Source organism: Euleptes europaea, chromosome 5 (assembly GCF_029931775.1).
Source record: "Euleptes europaea isolate rEulEur1 chromosome 5, rEulEur1.hap1, whole genome shotgun sequence".
Taxonomy (NCBI): Eukaryota; Metazoa; Chordata; class Lepidosauria; order Squamata; family Sphaerodactylidae; genus Euleptes; species Euleptes europaea.
The window spans coordinates 10462534-10486391 of record NC_079316.1 but is presented as its reverse complement, the minus strand read 5'-3'; the positions used below and the strand labels follow the sequence as shown (position 1 = coordinate 10486391).

Genomic DNA, 23858 nt, shown 5'->3' with positions numbered 1-23858 from the left:
TCTTTCCCTGTTTCCTTCCTTCCTTCTTTCTTTCCTTCCTTCTTCCCTTTCCTTCTTTCTGTCCTTCCTTCCTTCTTTCCTTGCTTCTTTCTTTCCTTCTTTCCCTGCTTCCTTCCTTCTTTCTGTCCTTCATTCTTTCCTTCCTTCCTTCCTTCCTTTCCTTCCTTACTTCCCTGCAGATCAACCGCAGGCTGCAAGCTGCATCCCCCTGGCACCTCGGTTGCCTGGGCCCACCGCTGGCTGCCCTCCCACCTGTGAGGAGGGGGAAGGAAGACCTGGGGGAGAAGACACCCTCCAAGCCTTCTCTGCATAGCCTCCCCTAGGGTTGCCAACCTCCAGGTGGTGGCTGGAGATCTCCTGTTTACAACTGATCTCCAGCCAATAGAGATCAGTTCCCCTGGAGAAAATGGCCACTTTGGCCATTGGGCTCTATGGCTGTGCAGTCTTCCTCCCCAAACCCCGCCCTCCTCAGGCTCCACCCCAAAAACCTCCCGCCAGTGATGAAGAGGACCTGGCAACCCTAGCTTCCCCCGCACACACACACCAGGAGACCTACGCCCGGTATGGCCCCCGAACGATGTTATAAATATGCAAATGGCCCTTGGCAGAAAAAAGGTTCCCCACCCCTGTTCTAAACTAAAACCTCAGTATTCAGGTTAAATTGCCGCACTGGCACTCGGCGATAAATAAGTGGGTTTGGGGTTGCAGTTTGGGCACTCGGTCTCTAAAAGGTTCGTCATCACTGGCGTAGACAATACTGACCTTGATGGACCAATGATCTGATTCAGTGTATGGCAGCTGCAACTGTGTTGGGGAGGGATTGTGGCTCAATGGTAGAGCATCTGCTTGGCATGCAGAAGGTCCCAGGTTCAATCCCTGGCATTTCCACTTAAAAGGATCAGATACTAAGCGGTATGACAGACCTCTGTTGGAGAACCTTTGCCAGTCCGAGTAGACACCACTGACCCTGATGGTCTGATTCAGCATAAGGCAGCTTCATCAGTGTTTCTCAGCCTACCTGATGGGCCCCCATGTCGGCAGGGCTCTCCTTCTTCTCCTTGTCCTTTTTCTCCTTCTTCTCTTTCTCCTCCTCTTTCTCCTTGGAATCAAAGTGCTCGCTGCAGATGTGGAGCAGCTGCTGGACCTTCAACACATTGCCGGAGCCTGGAGGAAGACCCACAAGTCAAAAGGGAGGCACCTACAACTAAGCTTGCCAGTCGCCTGGTACTGGCCAATTAACCAGGCTTCCCTCTAACCCTCAGCTGGTTGGCGGTCAAAAGACGGCCAGCTGAAGGGGGGGAGCAATCATCACTTCTGGGTTTCAGAGGAGATTGCTAGGGCATCCCCATCACTTCCGGGTTTACCCATAAGTTATGCAGATGCTCTAGCACCCCTCCCGCAAAACTCTTGTGGAAATTATACAGTTTTTGGAGGAGATTGCTCGAGTGTTTCCATCACTTCCGGGTATACCCATAAATTACGCAGATGCTCTAGCACCCCTACCCCCAAACTCTATGGAAATTATACAGTGTTTGGAGGAGAATGCTAGAGTGTCTCCATCACTTCCAGGTTTACCCAAGTTATGCAGACACTCTAGCACCCCTCCCCCCAAACACTATGGAAACTATACAGTTTTCGGAGGAGATTGCTAGAGCATCCGCGTCACTTCTGGGTCGCATCGCCCCAGACCCAGAAAGCTCCCGCCGTTGACAAGGAAGGACCTGGCAACCCTACCTACAACACTCCACCCCCCACCCTGCCTCAAGTGCACCAAGCCGGTTTTGAGCCCAGACCCACCTGCATAGGCACAGACATCCACGAGCGTGTTGGCAAAGCTACGGAAGGGCTCGGACACAACCTGCAGCGCTGCCAGGATCGCCTCGATGGCCTCACCTTTCCCTATAGGAAAAAGGGGGCACCAAAGTCACAAGTGTGATGCAAAGCAGGACCCCCCAAAGGCCCACGCCACTCCTGCTCAATACATCTCACCCAAAGCGCAGGATCCAACCGAGCACACGCATCCAGCTGGGAACCGGATATCACCCCACCACCATGGGAGTGCCTACTCGGCAGCTCCCAACCAGTCCTGGGGCTTACCTAGATGGTTAAGGCCTAGGCCGAGAGGCAGCCACCTGGCGTACGTATCCTTCAGCTCCGTCTCCGACTTCTCCATGATGGTTTGGAGGATGGTGGAGGTGACGTCTCCATTGCAGGAGCCCACAGCAATCATTCCGCAGGCCAGGGCTGTCACACCTGCCACCTGGGGAGGGAAGAAGAAGAGTTGGTTTTTGTATGCCAACTTTCTCCACCACTTAAGGAAGACTCAAACCAGCTTACAATCACCTTCCCTTCCCCTCCCCACAACAGACACAACAGAGCTGTGACTAGCCCAAGGTCACCCAGCTGGCTTCATGTTGAGGAGAGGGGAAACAAATCCAGTTCACCAGATTAGCCTCCGCCGCTCATGTGGAGGAGTGGGGAACCAAACCCAGTTCTCCAGATAAGAGTCCACCGCTCCAAACCACTGCTCTTAACCACCGCACCATACTGGGGGGGGGGGGGTGTTTTCTGTCAACACTCTTACAAGCCCTCTCCAGAAACAGGCACCAGTCTAGGAGCGGAGAGATGGCACAGAGGGGCCGTGGCTCAGTGGTAGAGCATCTGCCTGGCATGCACAAGGTCCCAGGTTCAAGGTTGAAGCCCTTGCCAAACATAAAATTATTTCAGTGATGCTATATGTGCGAAACTCCTTCCCTTAGGCGACCCCGAGGTCACCCAGCTGGCTTCAAGTGTAGGAGTGGGGAAACCAACCCCGTTCTCCAGATTAGCTTCCACCACTCATGTGGAGGAGCGGGGCATCAAACCCGGTTCTCCAGGTGAGAGTCCACCGCTCTTAACCACTACACCACGCTGGCTCTGCTTTTGCTTCTTCTCCCACATTCCATGCAAGAGTGCCACTCACAAAGCAGTTAAGCCGAGAGCAAGAATCCCTCACCTCCATGCTGGACTTGGAATCCCCCATTACAGGCAGAAGCAAGGTCAGGACGTCTTCTCGGTTGGAGCCAGCGTAGGCCAGCCCGAGCCTGCAAGAGAACACCAGGGAGTTTGAGCAGTACGTACGGCATCCCCGGGCAGAAGGAAAAGGAAGTCCTAGCGGGCCCTTACCCAAAGATGGCTCCGATCCTCATGATGTTGCTGTTGTGGAGGACATAGTCGGAGAGCAACGCAAGAGCAGGGTCACACTCATTCCGTACCCCGGAGTTCACGATGCCGCAAGCCAAGAGTGCCCCTGACTGAAGGACCGAAAAACAAAACAGTATCAATCTTAGAACTGGTTGTGATCCTGGACCCTGGATCCTGGACTGGCAAGGGTCCTAAACTGAGGTGTTCTCACCAAAAAGGGGGACAAAGAAGTTATCTACACCAAAAGCTCCCCTCTGTATTAAGAGGGGAAAGGAGAACCTCGCCAGCTCTAGGATCTGAGCTTCAAACTAAGAGGCTGAATGACAGTTTCTAATAACTCATCAGGACCCACTTCAAAGATACTATAAAGGGCTGATCTCAACATACTATATCCAGGGGTCCTCAACCCTTTTCACCCTGTGGGCGCATTTGGAATTCTGACATGGCATGGTGGGCGCAGCAACAAACTGGCTGCCACAAAATGGCTGCCACAGAGGAAGAAGAGTTGGTTTTTATATGCCAACTTTCTCTACCACTTAAGGAAGAATGAAACCGGCTTACAATCACCTTCCCTTCCCCCACACACATAACAGACACCCTGTGAGATATGTGGGGCTGAGAGAGTGTGACTAGCCCAAGGTCACCCAGCTGGCTTCATATGTAGGAGTAGGGAAGCAAATACGGTTCACCAGATTAGCGTCCAACGCTCACGTGGAGGAGTGGGAAATCAAACCCAATCTCCAGATCAGAGTCCACTGCTCCAACCCATCGCTGTTAACCACTGCACCAAGCTGGCTCTCTCAGGAGGTGAAGCCAGCCACAAAATGATCGCCACAGCTTAACTTCAGTAACAGAGTGTAGATCCTTGGGCAATGGTGGCAGCTGCTGCCAATGCAACATTTTTTTTTAGATCTGACTATTGGAGATCTGATTGCCTGTGCAAACAAAAACCTTCTGGGCAAAAGCCCTACCTGGCCCCACCCACTTCCTAAAAAACACTGGGCAGGCACCAGAAAAGGAGTCAGCGGGGGTCACAGCACCCACGGGCAACATGTTGGGGACCCCTGCCATAATCCCTTACTGATGCCAGTTTTCTTATGCTGCAAACTGCTTCTTCCTCGTTTAGGTGTTGTTTATCTGCACCCCACACGGCTGGAGCTCAAGCATCCACTGTCTGGGGCAACCTAATCTGTTCCAGTCTCTCACCCAAAGAAGCACACCTGAAAGATTTACGACAGGATTCACACCGAGCCTCTCTCTGCTCCCAACTGCTCCCTTCCCCCCATCATAATTTCCCTCATAAAACAGGTGAAAAATGTGTTTTTTCCTGAAGAAGTGCGCTCTGACTCACGAAAGGTCATGCTGGAATAAATGTTATTTTTAAAGGAGCCAATCAACTTCTGCTTTATTTTGCTAAAACAGACATAACACGGCTATCCCTCAGGAAGAAGCCGTTTTATGTACAACACCGTGCCTATAGCATCGGATAATGAAAACTGTTTACAGCTACAACATGTTTTTAAAAAATATGGGTTTTTTTTTGCTTAAATATAAATACTTCTGGCAACCATTAACATGCTATAATATGTTTTATGATGACACATTATCAAAGAGTTCAGAGTTTTCAGTGTTATTATTAAACAACACTGCCCTGGGGTCAGAAGATGCCCATTAATAATCACATGAACACACGAAGCTGCCTTATACTGAATCAGACCCTTGGTCCATCAAGGTCAGTATTGTCTACTCAGACTGGCAACGGCTCTCTAGGGTCTCAGGCAGGGGTCTTTCACATCACCTACTTGCCTAGTCCCTTTAACTGGAGATGCCGGGGATTGAACTTGGGACCTTCTGCATGCCAAGCACATGCTCTGCCACTGAGCCACAGCCCCTCCCGAATAATTCTAGCACAGTTGAGTCACTCACAGTTCTTAGCGGGTGCAAACTGACCCTAGCAATCCTCATGGCAACAGCAATCCTACAGCTACAATAGCTGCATCTTATGCAGTTGTACAGAACCTTAAGATCAGGGCCACTCACCTTGATGTAGTCTTCTGAAGAATACAAGTACTTGTCAATCTGTGTGAGCCCCCCGTCAACGTCCCACAACAGGATCATCCCTAGCGAAGCCGCAGCACTCAGCATCCCTACGGCACACAGGCAAAGGTTCCTTAGCCAGGATGCGGACCAGAGCTGTGCCCAGCCTCAGAAATGGCCCAGGCCGACCAGCCCGGTTTATTTTGAAACTGGTCGTAGAGCCACAAATGCCCGTTAGCCATCTGTGGCAGATTAAAAGCCCGAAAAAGCCTCTCTTTCCCCTTTCTTTTTCGAACAGAAGATACGAGGAGAAATTAATAAAAATCGAAAGAGGAGAATCTCCAAGTAGTGCCCTGGTATCGGATAAGTCAAAGACAATCCAGTACAAAAGGGACTGCCAAAAACTCTGAAGCCATTATGAGATATGGTTGAGGGGAGAAACAGTTTCCATCATAGCTGGCCTCTCTCTTATTTATTTATTTAATTGCATTTTTGCCCCACCCTCCCCAACCCGAAGGTCGGGCCCAGAGCAGCTGACACGATCCAATATAATAAAAGCAATAAAACATATAAAATCTGATAAATAGGACAATAATGTCCTCAATGGCGATAAAATAAATTAAAAAAAACAGCCATCTGCAGCTGGGCAGAGGATCTGACCAGCCCCAAGATGGTGGTCTCTTCCATCAGATCTTCCCTGATTGCTCTCCCCGGGCTGCCTGTGCTACTGATAATAAGCGCCTTACTTGTTTTAATTCAGAAACCATTGGTTTTAATCTCAGATTGAGTTTTTCTTGCGATCTAATGTTACCCCCACACACACACTCCTGCACGGGAGGGTCCTTGGAAAAGCCAACTGCCACTAACTGACTAATCAAAACTAATGAGGCCGCTGCTTTAAACACGGTCTCTTGGAATATAGCTGGTTGGAAAAGGAAAGCCGACAAGGATTTTCTCAACTTTTTGAACAGGTTTGATATTACTTTACTACCAGAGACATGGTCTGAAACAGATTTGTAGTTAAAAGGTTATATTTCTTGCACTGTGCCTGCCGTTGTAGCTGGTTCCCGGGGTCGCCGCAGTGGGGGCTTATGCTATATGCTCTCCCCCGGAACAAGTTTTTGGCAAATATTCTTTCTGTATTACAATTATCATCTGATGCTGACAGGCTAATCTATTTGTTATCAGATATAGATCCTTATATCTCTCAAAAATGGCTCTGTATGGTCTAGCAGCCAAGAAAATCAGGGCAAAGCAAATCACAAAAGGTGGAAAAACTAGATAGAGCTGAATGGGCGTACTTCAATTTTTTACCTTTTGTATTCCTTTTAACGATATTGTATACATTAATTTGCTGTTAAATTGTTTTAGATCTGCTGTTATATTGTTTTAGATTGTAATGTCCTTATACCATAAATTTGACTTTGACTCTATGCTCTCAACCCTGCTCAATGCAGGACCAGCCTAAAGCATCCCTGACAAGTGTTCGTCCAGTCGCTGCTTGAAGACGGACAGAGAGGGGGAGCTCGCCACCTCCCTAGGTAGCTGATTCCACTGCTGAATTGTAAAAGAAATGTGCTAATGTCCAGCCAGAACCTTTCTGCCCATAATTTAAAGCCCAGCAAAAAAGCCCAGTTCAATTGTTACCTCCACGACTAACCCAACAGATGAGCATTGTGGTTAACATGACCTTTTTTTAGGGGTATTGGTCTTACCCACCACTGGTTGCCAGCCACAGTGCCACCCACCAAACGAATCCCAGCCCTACTGACTTTCCCTGCCAGACCCCCTTGGAGTGCGTCAGCTCCCCCTCTCCCGCCTTACCGTGGTCCTTGTTCTTGTACAGCCATTTGTTGCCGTCATCCGTCAGGAGCTTATCCTGCCCAAAAGCGGCATTCACAAAACCGTTCACGAAAGATGAGGCCAGGTTCATGCGAGCCGAGTCCACCTGGGAGCCACTGCCGCCAAACCCTGGATGGGGCAGAAAAACGCAAGGGGGGACTGGTCACTGCTGGCACGTGTCCCCGGCGATCTTCTCCCAGCCTCAAGCGATTCAAGACTTCCTGCCTCAGAGCTGCAGTCGCCCTTCTCTCGATCTAGAGCTCCCGGAAGCAGCCAAGGGAGGAAGAGCCTTTTTGCAGGGCAATGACCGAAAGTAGGTGGGGCCAGGGAGGGATTCTGTCAAGCAGGGCTTCTGATTGGCTGGGCAGATTAAAATATTGATTCCGCTGCAGCGGCCACCAGTTTTGGTTATATTCTCTCTGATGCTCTTTCCTAGTTTATTTTTAAAAATTACTCCTCCTGTCCCTTGCACGTAGGCTTCCTCTGTGTGTTTGGCTTCACTTCCTACGGCAGGCATTTTTTGGTTGTCCCTACCACCCTGGGGCAGAATTTCAAAGGTACCTGCAGGATCAAAAACATTGGAGATCGCAGTACTAGAATATCACTTTTGAATGTTATGTCCACTCTCCGCGCTAATCTGTTTCTTCGAACTTAAGGATGCATCACTTTTCCTTAGGAGTGAATCCCTTTAGTTTGTATGGCCCTCGGGGACAGATAAACTGGCCCAGGGTGCTGATTTGGCAAACGGGCACCAATTGGCCACAACTGGTATACGGCAAAATCCATTTGGTGACCAGCCGGCCAGTGACAGCATGAAGAATTTAAAGGCACAGCCGTGGACAAAGTTGCTTTGTTGACTGTAGTGCCGTATACCTGCCCGTCCAGGCAAGTGGCTGAAAGGCACTTCAGCTATAGACCCAGTAAAGATGTTGAACATTCTGGTCTCACGCAACAGAAGCACGCTAGTATGCCCGGATTTATTTAAATTGTTCTCCCTCACCACACTTGCAAACTGCTTCAGAAGCCTGATGCAAAGACCACCGACTTGGAAGTAATTTCTGGAAGAGAATGAATTCCCTACCACCAACAAAGGGAAAGAAAAGGCCTGCTTAACTCATGCATTTGTAAAAGACGCTTCAAGGGACTATGGCCACTGTTCACAAGGAATATGAATTCGGGGCGCCTAGAATCAGAGCCAGTTTCCACTGCAAATGTGATTTGCAAGCCAAACCGGTCATAACAAGCCCAGATGTTCTCCCACTAGAGCTGAACTTGCCGCACCCACTGCTTGGACTTACGGTTGTTTTCTAGATGAGTTTTATAAATATCGTCTGGCACCTTGGGCTCCATAATGTCCAGCTAGAAGGAAAAGAAAAACCCTCAGTCCCGGGGTTGTCGTGACTTGACAGTGCTGTATCTCAGAGACCTGGAAACGTGATGCCAACCCCCAAAATGTTTTCCCAGGGGAGCTTCATCACATCTCCCTCCCCCCCCACCCCGAAGTTTTTACCTGCCTATTGTAAGTGTCTAGCGGTTCCCAAATACAGAATTTTATTCTCCAGGGCAAGATTAAATGCTTTGTCATTAGGGGAACTAACAGGTAGACTTCAAGGGATCCCCTTCTCAGGGCAATTCTGTGATTGTAACTCAGGGGACCCAGATACCATTTGGCACTTTTTCATTGTTTGTAAGAAATATAAAGTGGCCTGCGAGAAATGGATCTATAGGTATATTCAAAAATGGAGCCCCGATACAAAGCAAGAGATTGTAGGTAAGTTACTGGCAGATGTTGATCCAAATGTGCCCTTGGTGGTTGCAAAATTCCTGTCTATGGAATTAAATGGTATTACCTTTAAAAAAAAATTTTTTTAACTTGTATTCTCATATAGTTAAAATGAGAAATTTGAAATGAAACGTTACATATGATTTTAGTTATTTAGTTGTTAATTTCTACACTATTTTTCTTTTTGCTTGTGACCTGTTGGTCTTTGAGCAGTAAATAAATGATGATCACATCTCTCGGAGTTATTACAGAGTTCCATAACATGAATGATGCTTTGCCTGATGCATGTTGAAATACTCACACCTGGCGTCTGCTAAAGCTGCAGGCCAGCCAGACGCTTGCAAGTCTGCAGAGGCAGCTGAATGGTTTTGTCTTCCGCAGAACACGTCAGTCTCTGGATTACTTTTTGGGATCTGCAGGAAGAGCAAAACCTGCCCTTCCCCTTTATTCTAACTGGCCCTGCTTGCAGCAACAGAGATCCAGTAAGCGAATACGGCATCTGCCTACACACATATCCCACCTGTCATTAAGATGGGGACACTTGGCTGCTATGAAAGAGCATTTAATTTCAGTTGCTTCCTTGCTCTAGAGTGTTCATATCAAGCAGAGTTCCATCACACGGCTTCAGAGAGCATTCTCAGGTGTCTACAACTAACCTGGCTTTTTGATCAGCATTCAACCATGCCCCCACTCTAAATGTGCCCTCTGGAAATCAGCACATATTACTGAGCCCATTCATAATCCAACTGCAGCATTCACCAACCGTAACAGCCCAAGGGGGACTTACCTCCCTGGCCAGGGCCAGAAAGTTACTGTTGAGTTGGACGTTGGACATGATTTCGGTGAGATCCTCGTATTCTTCCACATCCTCGCTGAGCTCCAGGAAGACTCCGTGGCGCCCCAGCATGAAGGCCATTTGCTTTTGAACAACCCTGTGAAACGGAGCAGAACAGTTTCAGAGGACAGCCGTGTTGGTCTACAGCCAAAGAACTGGCAGGGAGCTGTTTCTGTTGGCAGCAGAGGATAGGGCTCGCAATAATGGGTTTAAATTGCGGGCGGAAAGGTACTGGCTGGATATTAGGAATAATCTTTTTTTACAGTAAGAGTTGTTTGATAGTGGAAACGGCTACCTGGGGAGGTGGTGAGCTCCCCCTCACTGTCAGTCTTTAAGCAGAGGCTAGACAAACACTTGTCAGGGATGCTCTAGGCTGATCCTGCATTGAGCAGGGGGTTGGGCTAGATGGCCTGTGTGGCCCCTTCCAGCTCTATGATTCCATGAACTGGATTCGAGTGCAGTAGCCCCTTGGAGACCAAAAAGATTTGGGGGGGTCTGAACTTTCGAGCTTTGACTCTCAAAAGCTCAGACCCCCAAAGTCTTGTTGGTCTACTATACTTGAATTGGGCAGGAAAAGGAAGAGGTATGAGAACAAGAAGTGCGCTCATTATCTATTAGATAATTTATTATCTATTAGAACTCTCTCTGTTCTACTATGATACTGACATGCCAAAACAACTTCCCATGTCTCTAGTGCCCCCCCCACACACACACCTTTCTTAAGAGGTCAACCAGGAGCCAACAGAGGTTGACTGAATAGAAAGGGTTGTGCTGGTCTATGACCGTAACAACAATAAACTAAACTAAGCATAGAAAGGCCCACACTCCAATCTTAAGAACACTTTTCTGGAAGTAAGCCCCATTGAAAAGACCCAAGTAGACTTCTGAGTAGGCTGCGTAAGGATTGTACTCTAGTAATTATGAGTTCGTTTTCCTTTCTGACTTGCAAATCAAATTAAAATCCATGGCAGGGGTCCCCAACTTGGTACCCACCAAGTGTTTTTGGAAGTGGGGGACTAGGCAGGGCTTTTGCCCAGCAAGGGTTCTAATTGGCTGTGCAGATTTTTTTTTTAATGTTGCTTTGGCAGCAGCTGCCACCATGGCACAAGGTTCTACTCTGTGTTACTGAAGGTAAGCTGTGGCAACCATTTTGTGGCTGGCTCCGCCTCCTGGGGCAGCCATTTCGTGGCAGCCATTTTGTTGCTGGGTCCACCGTGCCATCTCAGAATTCCAAAATGCACCTGCAGGCTGAAAAAGGCTGGGGACCCCCAATCTACGGACTATCATTTGTGTCCTTGCATGAATTCAGGCTCATGGTGACCGCCCCTGCCTTCACACTTTCTTCTGCTTACTTCCCTTTCCGTTTGCTACCACCCTGAAGCCCCTGGACCTCAGCGGAAGCACCCCCATCCAGATAAAGGCCCCACGTACACATCTTTGCAGGAGATGAAGATGTTCTCTGCCAGCTCCATGTCGTTCAGCATGAGGGCCAGGCGCAGGGCTTCTGGGTAGCGATTGAACTTGCGGAAGATACTGAGGGCGCAACGGAGGAGGGCAGAGTTTTCAGGCTCTGGGACGTAGCTGACACAGCTTCAGGCGAGAGAGACAAAAAGGGATGAAGTCTGGTTAGGACCCAAACTGCAGTCAAACAAGTCCACGCGCTCAGGCGCCACTAATCCGCATGCAAGGCCCAACATTTGACATCAGCATTCAAAGGAGGCAGAACAATCCCATCCAAGCTATCTGTCTGCAGCCAACAGATCCGCCCCAATGACACGAGGGGCAGCTGCTTCCAGACAACAGCAAGAAACTCTCACACCACACCACAGGAAGAGGTCAGGTGGATTCTGCTGGCACGGCTCAGCATTCCAGCTCTGCAGCCCAGATCCAAGAGTTCAGCACTAGCAATTTGCTGGCTTCCATCCACTGAGACGCCGCTGGGCCACTGCCGTTTCCAAATGCCTGTCAATTCTCCACTGTGCAACAGTGTTCGGGGTGGGGAATATTACAGAAGTGATCCAGAGTGGGAAGAGGGGTCCCTAACCCTCCTTGTATCTGAACTCCATCCACCCACATACACACACACCCCTGTGCTAACAGTGTGGTATAGTGGGTAAGAGCAGTGGTTTGGAGCGGTGGACTCTGATCTGGAGAAAAAGGTTTGATTCCCCACTCCTCCACATGAGCCACGGAGGCTAATCTGATGAATTGGATTTGTTCCCCCACTTCTACACATGAAGCCTCTGGGTGAACTTGGGCTAGTCACAGCTCTCTTAGAGCTCTCTCAGCCCCACCTACCTCACAGGGTGTCTGTTGTGGGGAGGGGAAGGGAAGGTGATTGTAAGCCAGTTTGATTCTCCCTTAAGTGGTAGAGAACGTTGGCATATAAAAACCAACTCTTCTTCTTCTAACAGACTGGGAACTCCAACTAAGGAACAGAAAATTGCCAAAAAAGAGATGGGCAGTCAGGCAGAGAAAAGGCTGAGCATCCCTCCCTCCCACAACTTTTCCTCTGCATGTCACCCCCCCTCCAGTGTCACACTGTAGCAGAGAAGCAGCAGCTAGGCATTTGGAATCTCAAGTTGACTGAAAACACTCTGCCTGCAGCAACCCAATTATTGCAGAAAGAGAGCCAGAAGCATGAACACTGGAAAGCAAAAGTTGGTTTCAAAGCCAAATGCTGAAGCTCTCCATCACTTACCTGCCTTACTCCCTCTAGTTTCTACATCCCCTATCAGCCCTCTGTCTCTTTACATTCTGCCACATCATTCCCATGCCCAATCTCCCCCTCTCATCAGGATGCCACATTCTCTGCCCTAGTCATTCACCTTACAGCAAAATATAAATCCCTTTTGCCCAGCCACAACCAGACTGCTGTAGCCATATGAAGCTCTTCAATATGCTTCGAACGTACAAAAGGGTCCGCTTAGAATTTCTCTGATTACACCACACTGTGGTCCAGTTTGCCAACTAAAGGTACTTAAACACACTTCATTGTACTATACTCAGGAATTAGCATTCTTCAAGCCAGGAAGCAGGAACAACAGGAGAAGGAGAACAAGAGTTGCTTTTTATACCCCACTTTTCTCTACTGTAAGGAGTCTCAAAGTGACTTACAATTGCTTTCCCTTCCCCCGTCCCCCACACACAACAGGCACCATGTGAGGTAGATGGGACTGAGAGAGTTCGGAGGGAACTGTGCCTGGCCCAAGGTCACCCAGCAGACTTCATGTGAAAAAGCGGGGAATCAAACCCAGCTCTCCAGATTAGATGCACAGCTCATGTGGAAGAGCGGGGAATCAAACCCGGTTCTCCAGATTAGAATCCGCTGCTCTTAACCACTGCACCACACTGGCTCTCACGCTGAATAGCCCAGCTCCTTCAGCTCCAGTCTCCAGCCACGCACCAAGCAGCAGTTCCCATCTCCCATGTACACACCCCAATCTCAGCACGGCTCTCTCACCTGGTCAGGTACAGACAGACTTTGGCGTAGGCATTGTCATCAATATATTTCTCCAGCATGTCCATCTGCTCGATCTCCATGAGCAGGTCACAGGCCTCGTGCTCCGCATTGTGGGCCATGTTGTATGGCACAATCTCCTTCACCAAGGTCAGAAGAGTGTCTTTCTGGGTCTTGTCTGCCTCATCAATCTCCTGCCACTCCTTCGCCACCTCACCGGCAAGGTGTCTGTGGAAGTACGGACCATCACAGGAGAATCTTGTTAAGCCCACAACTATACGACAAATTAAGCAGGGTGGGAAGCAACAGCAAAGGAGATGGATTTTTATCATAAAAGCATGTATGTATTTGTTCTATATTCCACTTCCAAAAACCAAGGTTTCAAAGTATCATTGGGGGAGAGGAGAAAAAAAATACAGAATGGGAATTGGGGCAGATGCTATCCAAGGTATCCAAAAGGGAAGGGGATGCTATCCAAGAAGAAAAGTTGGTTTTTATATGCCGACTTTCTTAAGGATCAAACCAGCTTACAATCACCTTTCCTTCTCCTCCCCATAACAGACACACTGTGAGGGAGGTGGGGCTGAGAGAGTGTGACAAGCCTAAGGTCACCCAGCTGGCTTCATGTGGAGGAGTAGGGAAACCAACCCGGTTCACCAGATTAGACTCTGCCGCTCATGTGGAGGTGTGGGGAATCAAAGCCGGTTCTCCAGATTAGAGTCCACAGCTCCAAACCACCACTCTTAACTACGATACCAAGCTGGCTCTCCAGGTGGTACAGCCATGCTGCAGCTCAAGGGGGCATTCCCGGGGCGAAAGGGGTTAGGAAGCTGACTAATGTCAGCTCCGCCCCTTGGAACGCTCCCCCCTCCAACGCCATCCCATTGTGCCACTTCCGGGATTTAGGTCCTCATGCGGCGGCAGCAGAGGCCCGAGCCACTCTGTGGCGCTCCGGCATCGGTGTGTGTGCCACCCAGGGTGGCCTGTTATCCTGGGTTAAATGGGCACTTATGCCAGCATGGGGTCACATTGGCGCCTATGGAGCTCCCCCTCCCCAGGAATGTGCTCATAATGTAAATCACTAAACAGTAAGAGACATGTTCCAGGATTCCAACTGATCCAACTTCACCACTCACTGCTTACCTGACATATTCATGCCCCCATGAAGCCAAAGGCTCCTGGGACCCGACCAGCCGATATTTCAGGCACTCTCGCTCTCCACTCATCGTCATGGCCAGAACAGATATTATATCAGCTGCGAACCGCTGCAGGAAGAAAGATGTTCGTTTGCCATAGCCAGGTCAGGTCGCCCCACCCGAATGTTCATCTGGGTTAAGCTGCTTCATGGTTGTGTTTCCCTATGCAGTAGTTTCTTTGTGAGCTTAAAAGGCTGGTAGCTTTTTAAAGTGAACAGAACTGCAAAATAAGTCTTGGTTGAGATTCTTACCCTCTCTCAAGCAACACTACCAAACCTGCTTAACTGTTTAGCCTTCCCACTACAAAGATGTGTGCCGAGAGGATTCTGCTCCCTCAGCTTCAACCCACCTAGAATCCTCACTGCCAAGAGAGATGAAAGAAGAACAACAACAGTTGGTCTTTATATGCTGACTTTTTCTACCACTTAAGGAAGAATGAAACCGGCTTACAATCATCTTCCCTTCCCCCACACACATAACAGACACCCTGGGAGGTAGGTGGGGCTGAGAGAGCTGTGACTAGCCCAAGGTCACCCAGGTGGCTTCATGTGGAGGAGCAAGGAAACCAACCCACATAAGCAGACTAGAGTCCACCGCTAATGGGGAGGAGTGGGGAAACCAACCCGGTTCACCAGATTAGCCTCTGCTGCTCACGTGGAGGAGTAGGGAATCAAACCCGGTTCTCCAGATCAGACTCCACCACTCCAAACCACTACGCTGGCTCTCAAGACTATGAGAGAGCAACTACCATATGTGCTGGCAAAACCCACACCAAACACCTCAGTTTATACAACCTTGTTCTCCCCTGGAGTCATGCTCTCATAGATTTCCTTCAGCTTGCCATAATGCGGTCGCAAGAACTTCAAGGGCTTAGGCACAGAAGTCATAGAAGTTGTGGAAGAACGGATCTGCCTCCGCAGCTCCTCGAGGGCAGGCCGGTAGAGGGACGTGTCATGCTCCTGCACAAGACAAGCGGCTGATATTAGGCAAAAGCAGCCTTCCTCCCACCCCTATAAAACTGCGAGATCACCTCTTCTGCCCAACAGTACAGTGCCTTTCTCAGGTTTGTGACAATTACTGATTTAAGACTAAGATTGCAAAGCTTAAGCATCAAATCTGTGAGAGCCAATCTTAATGAGCAATCTTAATTTAAAGGTAGGGTTTATCTCTGGAGCATGTTTCTGCTTTGATGTTCCTGCAATAAGACATGAAAAAGAAAATATTAACAACAGCTACCCCTCTAAAACGATGGTTGTTTCTGTTTCTTTTGCAAGCCTCCATGTTGCTTCCAAAATCTCAGAAAGGAAACTTGGTTGAAGTTTTAACAACATGCGCATTTATTTAATTGAGGAGGCCAACCATCTGCTTTTGAATCCGTTCACAGACCAATCAGCTAAAAATGTGTTCTGACGTCAGCACTAATAACTGCAAACTGGAATTCAGTACGGCTACAGCCATAAGTACACACTAAACTGAGGCTGTCGAACTTTGGTCACATTCTGAGAAGACAGGAGTGACTGGAAAAGACAATCATGCTAGGAAAAGTGGAAGGCGGCAGGAGAAGAGGAAGACCCAGCCAGAGATGGATTGACTCTATAAAGGAAGCCACAGCCCTCGGTTTGCAAGACCTGAGCAAGGCTGTCAAAGACAGGATGCTTTGGAGGACATTGATTCATAGGGTCGCCATGAGTCAGAAGCGACTTGACGCTACTTAACACACACAGCCATAAGTACCAGACCAGCCCTCCAAAGAAGCAACCAAGTAATTAATGCACAGCAATTCTTGACTCCAGAGTTCTCACTGTTGTTAGGATGTTCCAACGGCAGCTGGGTTGTAAGCACCACACTTCAGTATTCAGTCTCCACAGGTTAATGGTCAAAAGCAGGGAACTTACCCCCAGGCGCTCCACGAGCATCTCCAGCTCATCCTGCAGTTGTTTGTCTTCTTCAGACTGTAAAGAGGCAAAGGTGTGAAAATTCAAGCGGACAACCAAAAATACGGGGCAAAGAACTCAACCAGAAAAGTACAGGAAACCTAAGAGTTGAGTAGGAAATTAAACTTATAAAGTAATATATTTTTAAGGTCCGCACAGTAAAACGAATCAAAACACTGAGCCTGGAATAGAGGCTACATATAAAACCACCAGTATAAACAGTTACAAAAATAATCAACACCGTTCATGATGTACAAAATATAAATGACCAATAGACCATATGTGTTTCAGCCTCCTGGGCCTTCCTCAGTGGTCAAATTATACAAAACGTGATTATTAAAAACACATCCAGAAATGCACTTTACAAGGTATTATACCAGAAATTAAAAAACCTTATATCCCGTGTGGCTAGATGTAAATTAATAATACCTATTTAATAACACCAATCATAGGTTTTTGAGCAAAGTAATTTGCTCACACAAGTGTCTGCTGCAAAAAAAATTATGTTTCCGGATGCGAATATATTTTGTCACTTATTGATGTTACAACATATTGGTGTTATTAATTTACACCGAGAAGAAAAAAACAAAACAGGGAGTAGGTCTTGATGCTGATCTGCCAGCTGCAGCATAGTAGCTAAGAGACTGGAGTACAAGTCAGAAAGACCTGTTGGAATTTCAACCTTGCCACGAGCAAACACCTCTCTCAGCCTTTCACACACAAAATGGGAATAAGTCAACTGCTTCACCACCTTACTGAGAGGTTTGCTGGAGTTATACAAGAATTTAAGCATCGTCATTGACAGCCCCTTCAGCCATGAGGAAAAGCAGGACATGTACATTAATAAAAATAAAAGTATTCCTTTAACACAAGGGTCTGTGTCAGGAACCAACCTATTGCCTTCCTGCAGGCTGGTAAAGATCCACCTGGTTGGTCCCACGCAGCAAGAGTAAGATCATGATTCCTACTCCCTGTTTTCTCAGTGGCAAAAGTGCAAGGCCACTTTTCACGGTCTCTGACGCTTAAGTTTGCTAAACATCTCTAAGTGACCACATTCTTCATTTGACAGACCAAGGGGTGCTTTCACACATGCTAAAATAACGCACCTTGAATCCTCTTTCAATGCATTTTGCAGCTGGGTTTAATGTATGATACAGCAAAATCCATGTGCACACAATCCCTAAAGTGGATTGAAAGTCAGCGTGTGTCAAAGCACCTTAAGAGAATGACAGTACAGGTACCACTGTCCCATGGGTCCCTGACTAAAATAAGATGCCCATTTAACCGGGGCGTCCAATCTTTTGGCTTCCCCGGAACACACTGGAAGAATTGTCTTGGGCCACACATAAAATACACTAACATAATGTTTTAAGTAAGTTTACGATCTTGTGTTGGGCCACATTCATAGCCGCGCTGGGCCGCAGGTTGGACAAGCCTGATTTAGAACATGTTTATCCTATCCTCCTTCTAAGCAGCTACAGCAGCATACATTACCCCCCATTTTTAATTTCACACCAATCCTGCAATGTAGGCTAGGCAGAGAGAGCAATTATTCTAAGATCATCCAGTGAGCCTTATGCCTGAGAGAGGAGGATCTGAATTTGGGTCTCCCAAGGGAGGCTTGTCAGGGAGGCTTTAGGCTGATCCTGGAGTAAGCTGGGGGTTGGACTAGATGGCCTGATACTATAAATCCTAACTTGATACTCTCAGACCATTACACCACACTGGTCCTCACATACACACATTTCTTAAAACACAAATTATTTGCATATGTCCAAGCACCAGCCTGGCAGGAGGGGCTGTGGATCAGTGGTAGAGCATCTGCTTGGCATACAGAAGGTCCCAGGTTCAATCCCCAGCATCTCCAGTTAAAGGGACTAGGCAAATAGGTGATGTGAAAGATTTCTGCCTGATACCCCGGAGAGCTGCTGCCAGTCTGAGTAGACAATACCGACTCTGATGGACCAAGGGGGTCTGATTCAGTATAAGGCAGCTTCGCGTGTTCATATGCACATCCTCCAACCTGAGCGCCCCTGCCCGCTAAGCCCAAATGTGCAGAAGCCAGCCATAGTGGCATGAAAGGAAATCCTCTCTCTAGAAGCACACGCACAGTGGCCCTCAACCCTTCACGGCACTCTGCTCATGTCCAGAGGCACTCACATCCCTCCAGTGAAGCCTCCTGTCAGCCCAAAGAAGACGAAGGGAGGAAGGAGACCTGGAAGGTCCCATCGTCCACCTCCATTAAAACCTTCACGGCACTCTGCTCATGCCCAGAGGCACTCGCATCCCTCCAGTTCAGCCTCCTGTCAGCCCAAAGAGGACGAAGGGAGGAAGGAGACCTGGAAGGGCCCATCGTCTGTCTCCATTAAAACCTTCACGGCACTCTGCTCATGCCCAGAGGCACTCGCATCCCTCCAGTTCAGCCTCCTGTCAGCCCAAAGAGGACGAAGGGAGGAAGGAGACCTGGAAGGTCCCATCGTCCGTCTCCATTAAAACCTTCACGGCACTCTGCTCATGCCCAGAGGCACTCGCATCCCTCCAGTTCAGCCCCGTCAGTCCAAAGAGGCCGAAGGGAGGAAGGAGAGGTGGAAGGTCCCATTGTCTGCCTCCATTAAAACCTTCACGGCACTCTGCTCATGCCCAGAGGCACTCGCATCCCTCCAGTTCAGCCCAAAGAGGCCGAAGGGAGGAAGGAGACCTGGAAGGTCCCATCGTCCCCCTCCATTAAAACCTTCACGGCACTCTGCTCATGCCCAGAGCCACTCGCATCCCTCCAGTTCAGCCCAAAGAGGACGAAGGGAGGAAGGAGACCTGGAAGGTCCCATCGTCCGCCTCCATTAAAACCTTCACGGCACTCTGCTCATGCCCAGAGGCATTCGCATCCCTCCAGTTCAGCCCCCTGTCAGCCCAAAGAGGCCGAAGGGAGGAAGGAGACCTGGAAGTTGCAATCGTCCGCCTCCATTAAAACCTTCACGGCACTCTGCCCATGCCCAGAGGCACTCGCATCCCTCCAGTTCAGCCTCCTGTCAGCCCAAAGAGGCTGAAGGGAGGAAGGAGACCTGGAAGGTCCCATCGTCCGCCTCCATTAAAACCTTCATGGCACTCTGCCCATGCCCAGAGGCACTTGCATCCCTCCAGTTCAGCCTCCTGTCAGCCCAAAGAGGCTGAAGGGAGGAAGGAGACCTGGAAGGTCCCATCGTCCGCCTCCATTAAAACCTTCACGGCACTCTGCCCATGCCCAGAGGCACTCGCATCCCTCCAGTTCAGCCTCCTGTCAGCCCAAAGAGGACGAAGGGAGGAAGGAGAGCTGGAAGGTCCCATCGTCCGCCTCCATTAAAACCTTCACGGCACTCTGCCCATGCCCAGAGGCACTCGCATCCCTCCAGTTCAGCCTCCTGTCAGCCCAAGGAGGACGAAGGGAGGAAGGAGAGCTGGAAGGTCCCATCGTCCGCCTCCACTAAAACCTTCACGGCACTCTGCCCATGCCCAGAGGCACTCGTATCCCTCCAGTTCAGCCTCCTGTCAGCCCAAGGAGGACGAAGGGAGGAAGGAGAGCTGGAAGGTCCCATCGTCCGCCTCCACTAAAACCTTCACGGCACTCTGCCCATGCCCAGAGACACTCGCATCCCTCCAGTTCAGCCCCCTGTCAGCCCAAAGAGGACGAAGGGAGGAAGGAGACCTGGAAGGGCCAACCGCCCCCCCTCCATTAAAACCAGCAGGAGGGGCGCGGGGCCCGTCCCTGAGCCCCTCCTGCTGGTCCGATTCCGGGCTCTGGGCCTGGCCGTGACTCAGCGCGGCTCCTCCTCCTCCTCCTCCGCCGGCCTCTCACCAGCTCCTGCTCCTTGTCCCCCGCGGAGGCGTTGGGGTCCTTCTTGTCCTTGCTCCAGGGCCCCGAGAGCTTGTCGTCCCCGGTGCCCGGATTCTCCCCTCCGGACTGCACCCGCCGTTGAGAGCTGCCGCCGCCTTCCTCCATGGCGACCCGCTTCCCTCAGACAGGCTCCCCGACGCACTACGCCTGCGCGCCCGGATCAGCGGGGCGGGGCTTCGGAGGGCCAATCGGCGGAGAGAAAGAGTGCGCACGCGCGCGCGCCGCGTGACGCGACACGCGCGGGGCGGAGAAAGAAGGGAGGCGGGGCTCAGTGGATGGGGCGGGACCAATGCGCGAGGGAGGAGGCGGCCCTTCAGCCCTGCCTGGGCGGTGGGCGTGGCCGCGCCGTCCTCGTGGGCTGGAGGCTGAGCGCGTTCTTTTTTCACACGCGGCCGGCGGCTCGCGGAAGAAAACGTGGGCAAAACGTCACGGCGTTAAAGTCAATGCACAAGCAGCGTGGGTGGGTGGGAACAATAGGACGGTGGGGATGCATTGCGTTGCAAAAGGAACATGTTTGGTCCCTAGTGTCAATATATGCCTTATTACGATGGGTAGCCGTTAGGGTTGCCAACTGCTGGGTAGAGTGGGGGAGAAACAGGCACCGCTATGCTAATACCAAAAGTTAGGAAAACAGTATAGGAGCGAAAAACATTTACAAACAAGGTGCAATTTTTATATAAGCTACTGAGAGTCCTATAAACATACAATGCGCAAATACAAGTAACCACACTATAAACCACTGCTTCCCAACCAGGGGTCCGCGAGAACTAAATTAAGGTCCGCAAAACAAAGTTATAAACCCACAATAAATTAATATTTTCAATTAAAAGTTCTCTATTATAAAAATATATATTCAAATATTATTCTAAGTTTAATGTTTAACTAACAGTTATGATTAAAGTTTCCTTTCAAATTCTCGGAATTTTTATTTTGAACCTTGGGGTCCCTGCACCGAACAAAAAAGTCCCAGTGGTCCCTGGTCAAAAAAAGGTTGGGAACCACTGCTATAAACCAACACATAGTATGTACAAAATATACAATAAAGGAGCAAAAAATCTTTCAAAGGTCTCAGCAGAGTACCAAGTATGCACAAGTTCAAGTTCAATGATTGATTTTTCACACAACGCATAGTTAAATAGTGGAACTCCCTGCCCCAGGTTTGCCTCTGTTTTAAGGGCCTGGGAGAGAAATGTAGAATTTGGGATTTTATCCTTAGGTCAGGGGGAAGGATAGAAAACAACTACCCACCCACCCCCCACTGGCCGTCAGAAGCCCACTGGGAGAAGGAGCATCCTGAAATCCCAAATGCCTCTAGAACTCCCCCGAGGTTTGCAGATTGCCTCTGAAACCGCCGGTTAAACTGCAAGCTGTTCAACATAGTTCTTGGAGTCCGTCTGCACAAGAGCTTCTCATGTTCCTGGGTCAGCTGTTCTAGGTGCCTGTCCAAAAGGGCCTTTTGGATCCTGGAAAGCTGCTACGCAAACAATTCTTACTCCCTTCACCCTTTGGAAAGAGGTTTCATTTCCCTTCTGCTCCACTAGATGGCGCCTGTCGAGCTTCTCCGCAAGCCAGGGAATTTCGCAGCAATCCCACCCCCCTTTGCTTGATTCACACAACTATTTTAAGATAGAATCATAGAATTGGAAGGGACCACCAGGGTCATCTAGTCCAACCCCTAGTCCAGGGTTATCTAGTCATCTAAGCTCTTTTGATGTTTAGCCGGAAACTCTGTCAGGAAGTTTTTCCTAATAATAGAATCAGAGAGTTGTAAGGGACCACCAGGGTCATCTAGTCCCACCCCCTGCACAATGCAGGAAATTCACAACTACCTCCCCCACACACACACCCAGTGACCCCTACTCCATGCCCAGAAGATGGTAGAGATGCCCTCCCTCTCAGGATCTGCTTAAGGTCATAGAATCAGCATTGCTGACAGATGGCCATCTGGCCTCTTCTTAAAAACCTCCAAAGAAGGAGGTTAGATGGGGCGAATGTAACTGGGATGAATCCAGGTCTGAATATTTCCCTTTCTTTGGGTATGCGGTGAAACAAGAATTATAGAAACGTAAAGTTGGAAGGGACATCGAGGGTCATCTAGCCCAACCCCCTGCACAATGCAGAGAATTCACAACTACCTTCCCGCCCCACACCCACAGTGACCCCTACTCCATACCCAGAAGATGGCCAAAAAAAAAAAATCCTTCAGGATCCCTGGACAATCTGGCCTGGAGGGAAATTGCTTCCTGACCCCAAAGCATCGACTGGCATTTCCCTGGGCCATGAGAGGCAAGCACTGACACAACCCTTCCTGCCCTCCCCTCTCATGATCTCCCTGAGTTCACAGAATCAGCCTTGCTGTCAGATATCGCTTCACTTAGGCAATAGGGCACACAACAGTGTCTTTGTGCTATCAAGCTGACAGTCGACACTACCCATCTGTCACATTGTGCCACCCCAAATGGCCCCCTCCTTCCAGCAGAGATCCACGGATTTGCCAACTCAGACTAGAAACTCAGGGGTGTTACTCTTAGGTCATTTATGCATAGGAGTTTTGCCTGAGGTTTGTTGCTAGCTGGACCCACACTTTCTTGTTGGGAATCTCTGCACCAGCAGTCTCCAAGTTCAAATCAAGTCCCCGCCCCTTTAAAAGCTGCTTTGCAATTGCAATGCTCACTGTGAGAGAAGATCACCCCCCAAAAAAACCTAATTGCCACACTAAAAAGCATTTTAAGAACAATAAACAAACAAACGGAGCAATCTGAAAGAAAGGGGAGGGAGGAGAAATCCAAACCTCCATTTTAAAATGCCTTTCTTTTGCCCAGAAAGAGCTCCGAGGAAGCAGGGACTATTTGAATCCCCGCCTCTTTATACGCTGCTTTGTGAATGGCTGTGAGAGAAGCCAACCTTTTTGTGGCCCAGCTTTGCCATCTGCACAGAGATTTCAGCCGGGCTGAGCTCAGGTTAGAGGGAAAAGTCAGGTTAACAGAGGAGTGGGAAGACCTGTACATTGTGAGGGCTGGCAGCGAGGTCATTTCAAATGGGCGGAGAACTCATGCAGAGCTCCAAGGAACAACTGAGTCAGACCAGGGCCGAACGTGAGTCCAAGTGCGCACGCATAAATGTCTCTATGCTGGTTCCCAAGGCTCTGCATTCAAACCTTGCCCTGAATCTTAAAGCCACTTCTTACTGGTGATAGCCAAGTCAGTGAGCGTGGCTGCTGGTATCTCCTTCAAAGGACCTACACATGCCGTGAGGGGGGAGGTTGAACCCCACTGCAGCAAGAAAGTTGCCTGATGCACTCCCCCAATTTAAGCAGTCCCCCAAGGTGCTCGACCAGAATGCATTTCCAGATTTTTTATTTTACCGCACCACACAGCAAGCACCGAAAAAGATGGGGCAGCTGCCATTTGCCCCAATTGCCCAAGTACCCATCCATCCCAGACCCAGCATGACCCCTAATTTACCCCCTGTACTTAGGGTTTGCAAGGTCCCTCTTCGCCACCTGCAGGAGGTTGTTGGGGTGGAGCCTGAGGAAGGTGGGGTTTGGGGAGGGCTTCAATGCCATAGAGTCCAGTTGCCAAAGCGGCCATATTTTCCAGGGGAACTGATCTCTATCAGCTGGAGATCAGTTGTAATAGCAGGAGATCTCCAGCTAGTACCTGGAGGTTGCTATACAAAATAACAGCATGCTGGCTCCTCCGCCCCTCACATACCCCAGGC

At 49.4% G+C, this 23858-nt stretch overlaps 2 protein-coding genes across 2 annotated transcripts in view; both read right to left on the bottom strand.

Moving 5' to 3' along the window:
- PSMD2 (proteasome 26S subunit ubiquitin receptor, non-ATPase 2) overlaps nucleotides 1–20197 on the bottom strand; it is a 29564-nt gene extending 9367 nt beyond the window's left edge. Inside the window, exons 1-15 of the mRNA XM_056850173.1 lie at nucleotides 20100–20197; nucleotides 16232–16288; nucleotides 15131–15295; nucleotides 14284–14405; nucleotides 13144–13368; nucleotides 11112–11270; nucleotides 9633–9777; nucleotides 8361–8421; nucleotides 7045–7191; nucleotides 5224–5330; nucleotides 3166–3293; nucleotides 2996–3083; nucleotides 2098–2260; nucleotides 1798–1899; nucleotides 1019–1164 (exon numbers count right to left, since the gene is read on the bottom strand). Of these exons, the coding sequence (XP_056706151.1) occupies nucleotides 1019–1164; nucleotides 1798–1899; nucleotides 2098–2260; nucleotides 2996–3083; nucleotides 3166–3293; nucleotides 5224–5330; nucleotides 7045–7191; nucleotides 8361–8421; nucleotides 9633–9777; nucleotides 11112–11270; nucleotides 13144–13368; nucleotides 14284–14405; nucleotides 15131–15295; nucleotides 16232–16252 (1779 nt within the window). The 5' untranslated portion in view covers nucleotides 16253–16288; nucleotides 20100–20197. The remainder of the gene's footprint in view (nucleotides 1–1018; nucleotides 1165–1797; nucleotides 1900–2097; nucleotides 2261–2995; nucleotides 3084–3165; nucleotides 3294–5223; nucleotides 5331–7044; nucleotides 7192–8360; nucleotides 8422–9632; nucleotides 9778–11111; nucleotides 11271–13143; nucleotides 13369–14283; nucleotides 14406–15130; nucleotides 15296–16231; nucleotides 16289–20099) is intronic.
- EIF4G1 (eukaryotic translation initiation factor 4 gamma 1) overlaps nucleotides 1–23858 on the bottom strand; it is a 158837-nt gene that overhangs the window by 127706 nt on the left and 7273 nt on the right. The window lies entirely within an intron of this gene.